Here is an 11,801-nt window from a genome sequence, read left to right on the forward strand (position 1 = left end):
TATCTGTCCTTGTCGTTGCCGGTGTAGGATTCCATCGTTACCCCGGAGTTCTGATAACCATCGCTCTTCATGTCCTTGTCCTCGGTGTAGAATGTGTAGCCGTTGATATCGTACGCCTCATAGGTCATCAGGTTGTGCTCGGCGCCCTGTGACAAGGCGAATATGAGTTGTTCTTCCGCGGAAGAATCCTCATGTAAAGGGTACGACAGAAGCTTCTGCTTGAACCAACGCGTGAAACATGAGTTGTGCTCTTTGAGTATATCTCCGTCCGTCCTCTGTTGGCCTCGGTCATTGTATGTCTTCTCAATAAAGGTTTTGTGATCTACCACCCAAGGATCAACCACGTCTATGTGTTGTAGCGCGACTAGGTTTGCTCTTTCAAAGTCGGCGAGTCGACCCTCGAAGTCAACATGCATTTCGCGGCGACCCTCACGGTGACCCCATCCAGCGAGCCTGCCGAGGTGCCTGTTGACGGGCAGACCAACGGGGTTCTCGATGCCTAGATAATTCGTGCAGTAGGAGATGTACTCTTCGGTCAGAAAGCCCCTGGCTATAATTCCCTCTGGACGTGACATGTTGCGAACGTATCCTTTGATGACACCATTCATCCTTTCGAACGGCATCATGCTATGCAGGAACGTCGGCCCGAGTTGGATGATATCCTCCACGATATGGACCAGCAGATGCACCATAACGTCGAAGAATGCGGGCGGGAAGTACATCTCAAGCTCGCATAGTATCACCATGATCTCTTCCTGTAGCCTTCTGAGTTGCCTCACGCCAATCGACTTCCGAGAGATGACGTCAAAAAAGTTGCATAGGCCAAATAGCGTTTCACGGACGTGCGCGTCCATGATCCCACGGATTGCAACTGGAAGTATCTGCGTCATCAGCACGTGACAGTCGTGAGACTTCATCCCGCTGAACTTCTGCTTCGCTGGGTCTAGGTATCTGCTTATCTTCCCTGCGTAACCGTAAGGAAGTTTTACTCCTACGAGGCAGGTGAAAAACTGCTCGATCTCCTCCTGACTTAGAGTGAAGCACGCGGGAGGGTAGTCATTTCCGGTCTTCTTGGCCTTTTTGCCTTTGCGACGACTTTCTGTGTCCTGCTTCGCCTCATCATCATCATCATCATTAGCGTGAAGCTCCTGCCTGATGCCCATTGATTTCAAGTCCGCCCTTGCTTCCGGCCCATCTTTGGTCCTCTCTGGCATGTTGAGCAGGGTACCAAGCAGACTCTCGCACACGTTCTTCGTGATATGCATGACATCAAGGCTGTGAGGCACACGGTGGATCTTCCAGTACGGCAAGTCCCAGAAAACAGACCTCGTTTTCCATACCTTCAGCAGTGGCTCTGGCGCCTTTCGCTTCTTTCCCGGCTCTGGCGCCTTTTGCTTATTTCCCGGCAGTGGGCAGTCTTTCCAATTTTTCAACAGCTCGTCTATTTCCTCGCCGCTCCTCGTACACGGGCGTTTTCGGGGTTCGGTTTCACCATCGAACAGATCCTTGCATTTCCTCCACGGGTCATCATCGCGAAGCCACCTTCGATGTCCCATGAACACGGTTTTGGAAGACCCGGGATCTCTATCTAGCTGGCGATACGTTGTGTCATCCATGCACCTTACGCATCCAGAAAATCCGTGGACTACCTGCCCCGCGAGATATCCGTAACCGAGATAGTCGTGCACCGTCGTGAGCAGTGCGGCTCTCATAGGGAAATATTCTTTCTCTGCAGCGTCCCACGTATTGGCTGGCGTTTTCCACAGCGTGTCTAGCTCCTCCTTCAGCAGCCCCAGATACAGATTGATGTCGTTCCCTGGTTGTTTCGGCCCTTCAATTAGCATACTCATGTGAATGTACTTCCTCTTCATGCACAACCAGGGGGGAGGTTGTACATCCACACAAACACAGGCCAGGTGCTATGTGTGCTTCTCTGGCTGCCAAACGGATTGACTCCATCGGTGCTCGCGCCCAGCATGATGTTCCTTGGATCCTTCCCAAATTTTGGGTATTCAAAGTTCAACGCTTGCCACTGGCTCGCATCCTTAGGGTGACTCAGCATCTTGTCTTTTTTATTTATCTCCGGATCATTTCCGTCATCTTCCCGCTTCTTCTCCTCCCTATCCGTGTGCCAACGCAGGAGCTTTGCTACCTTAGGGTCCGCGAAGTACCGCTGCAGACGAGGAGTGATCGGAAAGTACCACACCGATTTTCGAGGAGCATTCTTCCTCTTCTTGTATCGAGTGACGCCGCACACCGGACATATGGTAGACTCCGCGTGCTCGTCCCGATAAATGATACAATTGTTCATGCACACATGGTATTTCACGTGCGGTAAATCCAGAGGACACACGATTTTCTTCGCCTCCTCAAAACTGGTCGGGCACTTGTTCCCCTTGGGAAGACGTTCGTGCCAGAATGACATGTTCTCGTCGAAGCATGCGTCGGTCATTTTGTGTTTTACCTTCATCTCCAGAGCCATGAGCGTTACTTTCAGGCGGGTATCCTCGGGCCTGCATCCTTCATACAATGGAGTAACCGCGTCTATCTCCAGTTGATCCAGCTTGGCTTTCTCTCAGGCGGCAGCTCTTGCGTTATCCGTCTGCTTGAGAAGCAGCTCTTGAATATGAGAGTCCTGCACCCAGCCTCCATCGTCGTCTGCTCCGGCATCTTCATCTTCATGATCATGCCCTTCGTCTTGATCTTCCTCATCATCATGTATGACATCTTCTACATGATGACTGTGTACAGCATCATCGTCGTGATCATGTCCTGGAGATTCTTCGTCTTCTCGCCCGCCCTCACCGCGGTGGTACTTGTCTTGTTGCCCTTCCTCATTTCTTGCCCGGCCTCGGCCATGGACGACTTCATAGTCATCTTCATCACCTTGCCACCGATAGCCATCCATGAAACCACGCAAGAGCAGGTGGTCCTGCACCTGCCCGGAATCCGGGTCCGCAATAAGGCTCTTCAGCTTGCATCTTCGACACGGACATCTTATCTCCGTCTCGTTCTTTTGAAGCATCTCGGCCTTCGCGGAGCTCAAAAACCTATTCACGATGCCTTCAGTCATCGTGCGGACCATGGTCGCCTGCGGGGTAGAGCAAAACGATATTTTAGAACCAAGAAAAAATTTGGCATGACCTTCCCTAAAAATAGGACCAAAAAGAATGCATAGTGCCAAAATTCTCGCCGAAACAGAAATGAATCAAAACATTTCGGCAAAATATTGGCAACTATCGCATTTCAAATACCGGTACCTTCAAACACAAACATATATGCAACACCACAAACACATGCAACACCACAAACATACATAGATCTAGCTAGGCCACAAAAAGTGCATGTGCACGTTGTTGGAGTGAGCTAGGGAGAAAAAAAGTAGATCTACATCATGAAGATATCTTTCCACTTACTTACCTAACAAAAAAAGGTAATTTCACCACTTAATTTTGATGAATCTATGGTGGAAATGAGGTGAGGAGGAGGAGGCAGCCGAAAGCTTGGAGAAGGAGGTGGAGGGAATGAAGTGGGGAAAGTGAGTGGATAGGTGTGGGGCTGTCCAAAATATCTTGTTGGGGTCCCAGGTTACTAATGGCGCACCACAAGGAAATGCGCCATTAGTAACCCTGGTTACTAATGGCGCACCTGCAAGTGGTGCGCCATTAGAAGTTTTGCAAAAAAGTAAAAAATATAAATATATATACTAATGGCGTGAAACGGTGCGCCATTAGTAGTTTTGCAAAAAAAAAGAATAAGAAAAAAATTACAGTAATGGCGCACTCTCTCTGCCTGGTGCGCCATTACTAGTTAGAACTAGTAATGGCGCATTGTCGACCTGATGCGCCATTAGTATGTATGGAAAAATGGAAAAAAATAATACTAGTGGCGCACCCTGTTTCTGGTGCGCCATTAGTGTCTTCCACACTAATGACGCATCACCAACAGGTGCGCCATTAGTATATAGTAGTGGCGCACTACTTCCCTGGTGCGCCATTAGTATCAATCCTATCTATAGCCCTTTTCCTAGTAGTGTTGTTTCAACTCGTAGTCTAGGCCTTGCCGGACACCTCGCAACCCGGTGGCTTGGAGGTGATGTAACTGATGCAATGCACCTGTCACAGGTTATCGAAGCCGTTGATAAGGACATAGGCGTCAGGGTACTCCTTCTTGACCTCCGCCACCTCCTTGAGCACCTGTGTGGCGTCGGTGCACCCGAACATAGACAACTTCTACTTTGTCTGGCATCCGCCGTCATAGTACCCGAGGGAGCTATTGTGCTCACGGAAGATGAAGCCAACCTTGCTGAACTCAAGGCAGGGCACCTACTTGGGCCGGATCAGGTAGTCGACCTACTTAAGGAGGGCCTCTATATATGGAGAGGGGGTGGCAAGTAAAACAGGGTCTCAAACTTCTTGATGCCCTCGATTGGCTAAACCCAATTAGATGGATTTAACACAATTGATAAACGTTTAAAGCTTAAATTAATTTTACTGACAATTTAAGTAAAACCTAGCCATAAGGCAAAAATTACTCCTTATGGGCACGTCTGTGTTAGTCAACCACTCAACTACCAATGCAGACCTAAGTGCAAGCCTATGCCTTGCACTTAAAAGGAACATAGAATAATCATTGGGGTTTGAGAAGTCAAAAACAAAGAAAGTCTTGCATCAATGCAGCTAACCATTAGGCAATGGAGAAGGCCTTATGATCGATGCTAACACAAGGAGTAGGGATCGACATGCAACTAGCTAGGATGCACACAGACCTATGAATAAATGAAAGCTCTCCCAAGGACTAAGTGGGGGTGCATCCAACTTGCTTGCTCATGAAGACCTCGAGCATTTGAGGAATCTCGTCATCAAGACATAGAGGAAAAGTTCTATAATATATATTCTCCACCTAGTATAAAACATAAAGCTCATGAAACTTTAATTAGATGACCAACAAAAGTTCCTTAGTAAGGCTCTCTGACAAGAATATTTATCATCCTATTTTACTAGCAAAAACCGATAGAGGTGATAGTAGTGACATGGAAAACAAACATTTTTTTTGTATTTATAAGTAAAGAAACTGAAATTTGTAACTGCCAATCAGGGGATCTTAATGTCAAATACTGAATTATTACACCCACTACCTGTGAGACATCCATTGCAGTGCCAAATAAAGAATATTTTTTGAGAATTAACAGCAAGGCAATGGTCCGCTTGCTGTATATAATAATTATCACACAAATGTTGTATATGTAGCCGGTGCCAGAATTTACATATGCATGCTCCACAACCTATGTTTGTACATACACAGATCATATAGAACAAAAATTATGCTTAGTTCGAAAAGCAGAGCCGTGGAGAAAAGTGAAGTTCAGGAAAGAGCTTCATACATAGGCCATTGTTTTAACTCGTAGTAAGGCCTTGATGGACTCCTCACAACTAGGTGACCTGAAGGTGATGAAGCTGACGCAAGTTGTCGAAGCCGATGATGCAGACATAGGCGCCAGGGTACTCCTTGACGTCCTCCACCTCCTTAAGCACCTTCTTGGCGTCGGTGCACCCGAAGATAGGTAGCTTCCACGTTGTCTAGTATCAGTGGTCATAGTACCTAGGGAAGTTGTTGTGCTCACGGAAGACGAAGCCAACCTTACTGAACTTGAGGCAGGGCACTCACTTGGAGGGGATCAGATAGTCGACCTGCTTGAGGAGGGCCTTCATGGAGAGGGGTGGCAAGTGACTGGATCTCAAACTTCTTGATGCCCTCGATCGGCCAAACCTGATCAGATGGAACGAACACAATTGATTAACACTTGGTGCTTAAATTAATTATACTAACAATTTAAGAAAGACCTAGCCATAAGGCAAAGAATTACAACTTATGGGCATGTTTGCCTTAGTCAACCACTCAACTACCTATGCAGAGTTAAGTGCAAGCCTATGCCTCACACTTAAAGGGAAAATAGAATAATAATTGGAGTTTGAGAAGTAAAAAACAAATAAATTAGACTAAATATGCGGCTATTTGAACGTGTGGTCTTAAAAAAATTGGGGTCGGATGTATGCAGGCAGCGTTGGATATATTATTCTGTGGAGTACCTTCCAACTTCCATCCTCCTGAATGGTGTGCCTGGTAGGCCACTCCAATGGAAACCTGGGATTCATCTGGGTAACCCACTGTTACTACTTCTATTTTTCTTGGCAGTGGATTTACTTCAATCTATTCTCAGTGACATGTATCATCATGGGGAATTATCTTTTCCAATTCCATCTCATGATCTAGACTCTCCAATTGCTCCTCCTAAAAGAAATGTTACAATTTTTGTCTAATATAAATCCACTTGTTTGAAAGTGAATTTGCATAAATCCTCCATGGTGCTTATAAATGTGATTGATGATGAAGCTTCTTGTTGGCCAGTTTGTTTGAGTGTAAACTGGGTAAGATGCCTTTCACTTACCTGGTTTACCTATGGGTAACACTAGGCCCAAGATGTATGACTTAATGCCTTTCGTTGACAGAATGAAAAGGAGATTGGCAGCTAGCTCTTCTCTGCTCGCACAAGGTGCTAGATTGAAACTTCCGAGGTTTGCCATTTCATGTGTTCCCATATACTATCTTCGTAGTCTCTAGATCCCCCTGGTATAATTAGACAACTGAACATAATTGAGCAGAATGTCTCTGGCATGGCAATGCTGATAGCCCAAAGCAACCATTGGCGACATGCCATCTGGTATGTAAACCAAAGCAGAATGGTGGTAAGGGTATCATTAACCGTCATATTCAGGACCAAGCTTTGCTTACAAAATGCTTGCGCAAATTTTATAACAAAGCTCACGTTCCATGGGTAAATTTGATATCGATTTCTTACTATCATGGAGTCATACCTGATGCAACAGTCCTTTGTGGCTCCTTCTGGTGGATGGATCAGTACAGGGCCATCTCTTCAATGGAAATTAATATGAGCGACTCTGCCCTGTTCTTGTTTGATGCTTGGTTGATTGAGGGATCTTGTCGACGTCTTCGACATCATTTGGAAAGGCTGCTTTCTTTGCCTTGGACATTTCTGTTTAAGATTTTTGTAGAAACCCCTGATCGGGCCACTCTTTTACACCTACCAATTTCTCCCGAGGCGTTGGATGAATTGTAACCTCTGGATGGTTCGTTAAATAGCCTTCAACGTAATCCACTTTCCTTGTTTGTTCTTTGTTAGGAGGATCATTTTCTTCTAAGAGTTTCTACTGCATGATGCACAAACACATGCCCACTGATGAACCTTGCAAATGGATATAACAATGCACCATGAAGATCAAGACCTTAGCTTAGATCCTATTGCTTTATCGGTAGAACGCTCGGAACATGCTTCTTAGAAGGCACTGCCATTCTCCTCGGGATAAAATCCATTGTGCTCACATGAGGAAAGAGACCACTTGTTTTTCTTCTATAATTTGAGTCAAATGATTTGTACTTATTTGTAGATTGATTGGAGACCTTGACGAAACACTAGACAATGTATTGATGCTGCATGTAAACGATTTGGACACCCTTTGTTTCTTTGTAGTGGTGTTCTCTTGGAGCTAATATTTATATTATTAGAAATGGCAAGATCTTCGTAGTGGAGAGGCCAACCTTTCCCGCTTGGTTTTGTAAATTTTTACATGACATCTCTTCTTGCACATGGAGTTAAGGCTTGTATCAAACCGAAGCTCCTTGTTTGGATTAGTAACCTCCATTAGATAAATAGGTAAGTTGGTAAGTGTTGTTTTTCCTTTTTCCTTGGTTTCTTTTGTAAATATTTTTGCTTCCTTTTGTTTTCATCGAATAAAGGACTGTATAGCTGTTGCTACATAGTAGTTCAAATCCGAGATTTTTCTTGATTTTCACAAGTATGATTGCAATCCTTCACAAATAGCTCATGCAAAAGTTCCATAATAAGATTTGAATGCTATTGTTATATAGAGTTCAGTTAGATGTTTATTATACTGACCAACAAAAGTTCTTCAGTAAGGGTCTCTGAGAAGAATATTTTTCATTCTATTCTACTAGCAAAAACCGATGAAGATGATGGTAGTTACATGGAAAAGAAACCACAATTTTTTTGTATTTTTTTAAACTCAACTTTTGTATTGATATAAGTAAACAAACTGAAATTTGTAATTGCCAATCAGGAAATCTTAATGTCAAATACTGAATTCTTCCACCAACTAGCTGTGAGACATATCCATTGCAGTGCCAAATAAAGAAAGTTTTCCGAGAATTAACAGCAGGACAATGGTCCGCTTGTTGTATATAATAAATATCACACTGGTGTTGTATATGTGTAGCCGGTGCTAGAATTTACATATGCATGCTCCACAACCTATGTTCGTACAAACACAGATCATACCGAACGAAAAATATGCTCTGGTCGGAAAGCAGAGTCCTGGACAAAAGTGAAGTTCACAAAAGACAATCATACATAGGCCATTGTTTCAACTCGTAGTTTAGGCCTTGCCAGACTCCTCGCAACCCGGTGGCCTGAATGCGATGAAGCTGACGCACTGCACCTGGCGCAGGTTGTCGAAGCCGATGACGCGGACATAGGCGTCAGGGTACTCCTTCTTGACCTCCTCCACCTCGTTGAGCACCTGCGTGGCGTCGGTGCACCCGAACATAGGCAGCTTCCACATTGTCCAGTATCGGCCGTCGTAGTACCCGGGGGAGCTGTTGTGCTCACGAAAGACGAAGCCAACCTTGCTGAACTCGAGGCAGGGCACCCACTTGGAGCGGATCAGGTAGTCGACCTGCTTCAGGAGGGCCTCCGTGGAGAGGGGTGGCAAGTAAGACAGGGTCTCGAACTTCTTGATGCCCTCAATCGGCCACACCTGAGTGAATGGAAATTATGGAATGCACACAACTGCTTAACACTTCGTGCTAGTAAATTGTACGTACTGAGGAAGAAACTCATATCAGTTTTGTGCCTCGACATACCTGCATGCACCTGATCCTTCCGCCATTGCTGACGCTGCCGAGGCTGCCGCTGGAGCGGCGGCTGACGGGCAGACCGGCCGTGGACTTGAGCCCCTGGAAGGGTGCGACGGTGGTAGCCGACGAAGCCATCACGGCGGGGGCCATGGTATTGTATTATCGGCGGAGAGGAGGATGCTGGCTACACTTGAGGCCCCATTGCCGGGTCACTACCGTATATATAGCCAGACACTTAGCGCCGTTTCTTTGGTACAGATGTGGCTGGGGTGGCTGACGTTCTCTGGTTGCCTCGTTTCCTTATCTTCTCCGGATCAGTGGAAGAAGCATGGCCGTCGGATGCATTGTGTGTGCTGGAAATTTCAGTCCTTCATGTCATTGGGTGGCTGCCACACAACCTTTTTCCAGCTTTTCTTGTTTTTGGTTTCATTTAAAGCCAAAAGTTTCTCGAGTACAAATTTTCTGAGATGCGACTTGAGTGGCGCGGGCAATTTTTTTTACATTTTATCATAAAATCACGACGGCGTGGTGGTGATGGAGTGGCAGTTCTCCGACAGGGCTTCGCCAAGCTCACGCGGAGAGGAGATGTATTGGAGGGGAGGGGCTGCGCCAGGTGCAAGGGTGTGGCCGCCCTCCCACCCCTCCACTATTTATAGGTGGGGAGAGAGGGGGCCGGCCCCCCTAGATCCCATATAGGGTTGGGGGCGGCGGCCAAGGGGGGAGGAGTGCCTTCCAAGTCAAGTGGAGGCCCTCCCCCTTAGGGTTTCCCCTCTCCCATGCGCATGGGCCTTGGGGGGGGGGGCTGGTGCCCCTGGCCCATTAAGGCTACGGAGCCCCCCTACAGCCCATGCTGCTGTATTGGACGTGGTGGAACATTTTCCGGACCTCCGGACCCCTCCGGAATCCTCCGGAACCTTCCCGGTACAATACCGGAAAAAAACCGAACTTTTCCTGGAACCCAAACAACAACTTTCCATATATAAATATTTACCTCCGGACCATTCCGGAACTCCTCGTGACATCCGGGATCTTATCCGAGACTCCGAACAACATTCGGTAATCACATACAAGTCTTCCTAATAACCCTAGCGTCATCGAACCTTAAGTGGGTAGACCCTACGGGTTCGGGAACCATGCAGACATGACCGAGACAACTCTCCGGTCAATAACCAATAGCGGGATCTGGATACCCATGTTGGCTCCCACATGCTCCACGATGATCTCATCGGATGAACCATGATGTCAAGGATTCAATCAATCCCGTATACAATTCCCTTTGTCTATCGGTACGATACTTGCCCGTGATTCGATCGTCGGTATCCCGATACCTTGTTCAATCTCGTTACCGGCAAGTCTCTTTACTCATTCCGTAACACATCATCCCGTGATCAACTCCTTGGTCACATTGTGCACATTATGATGATGTCCTACCGAGTGGGCCTAGAGATACCTCTGCGTTACACGGAGTGACAAATCCCAGTCTCGATTCGTGCCAACCCAACAGACACTTTCGGAGATACCCGCAGTGCACCTTTATAGCCACCCAGTTACGTTGTGACGTTTGGTACACCCAAAGCATTCCTACGGTATCCGGGAATTGCACAATCTCATGGTCTAAGGAAATGATGCTTGACATTAGAAAAGCTTTACCATACGAACTACACGATCTTGTGCTAGGCTTAGGATTGGGTCTTGTCCATCACATCATTCTCCTAATGATGTGATCCCGTCATCAACGACATCCAATGTCCATGGTCAGGAAACCGTAACCATCTATTGATCAACGAGCTAGTCAACTAGAGGCTTACTAGGGACATGGTGTTGTCTATGTATCCACACATGTATCTGAGTTTCCTATCAATACAATTCTAGCATGGATAATAAACGATTATCAGGAACAAGGAAATATAATAATAACTAATTTATTATTGCCTCTAGGGCATATTTCCAACACCAAGATCCCGGACTTAATGTCGTTGGTTGATATAATGGAAAGGAGATTGGTAGCTAGCTCTTCTCTTCTCTCACAAGATGCCATATTGCAACTTTTGAGGTCTGCCATTTCATCTAGGCTAATATACTATCTTTGTAGTCTCTAGACCCCATGATATAATGAGAATTGACCAGCAATGTCTCTGGCGTGGCAATGCAGATAGCCCAAAGAAGTCATTGTCGGTATGCCATCTGGTATGTAGACCGACGGGGAATGGCGGTACGGGTATCATTAAGCACCAGATTCAGAACCAAGCTTTGCTTACAAAACACTTGAGCAAATTATATAACAAAGCTTATGTCCCATTGGCGTCTTTGATATGGAGTTCTTACTAAAATGGAGTCATTACTCATAGAATTTGTGGCTCTTTCTGCACTACTACAGATCCGAACAACACTGCCATTCATTGACCACGCGACAGTGATAACCTTTATAACTGACCGACCACTCGTCACTCGCCAGGGTAACAAAATTTGTCGGCTTCGGCTCGGTGATTATCACGGACTGGTCTAACTTTGACACGTCAGTGATAAGTTGTCCTGATGGTTCAGTCGGACCGATTGTAATCACTGCACAACCATTATATCAGACCCGTCTGTGTAGACGTCTCATGTCTGACCATATGGTCTTGAAGCCCGCTGGCCTTTGATTTATCCTCCCCTTCCTCCATCCGGTTATCTGTGTCGGCCGCCATAGTTCTGGTGGTGCCGGGGTTGCTCTGCCCCGCCATTTGCCATGTTGCCCGCCGCGTCTCCCACTCCTCGGTCTTGGGTCTCAGTGGTGGCTATAGCAGTGAGCTCCATTCCCTTATAGTAATGTTACAGTTTCAAATAAGCTATGCATGTCATGGATCATT

General features: G+C 46.3%; 1 protein-coding gene across 1 annotated transcript; it reads right to left on the bottom strand.

The window, feature by feature from the left end:
• Window positions 1-8,234: 8,234 nt before the first annotated feature.
• On the bottom strand, window positions 8,235-9,193 carry LOC147983463 (ribulose bisphosphate carboxylase small subunit, chloroplastic 1). The gene is made up of 2 exons (XM_087542953.1): window positions 8,959-9,193; window positions 8,235-8,852 (listed from the first exon to the last, which is right to left on the bottom strand). Exons 1-2 carry the CDS (start codon window positions 9,100-9,102, stop codon window positions 8,472-8,474), a joined length of 525 nt encoding a protein of 174 aa, XP_087399079.1. The 5' UTR covers window positions 9,103-9,193; the 3' UTR covers window positions 8,235-8,471.
• Between the last annotated feature and the right edge of the window lie 2,608 nt (window positions 9,194-11,801).

Source organism: Triticum urartu, chromosome 2A, assembly GCF_056163025.1.
Source record: "Triticum urartu cultivar PI428250 chromosome 2A, HENAU_Tu73, whole genome shotgun sequence".
Taxonomy (NCBI): domain Eukaryota; kingdom Viridiplantae; phylum Streptophyta; class Magnoliopsida; order Poales; family Poaceae; genus Triticum; species Triticum urartu.

Excerpts from the sequence above, each read along its gene's own strand:
- LOC147983463 (XM_087542953.1), bottom strand. The coding sequence starts at position 9,102 with ATGGCCCCCGCCGTGATGGCTTCGTCGGCTACCACCGTCGCACCCTTC. Across the intron at positions 8,853-8,958 it reads GAAGGATCAGGTGCATGCAG|GTGTGGCCGATTGAGGGCAT; the intron begins GTATGTCGAGGC and ends CCATTCACTCAG.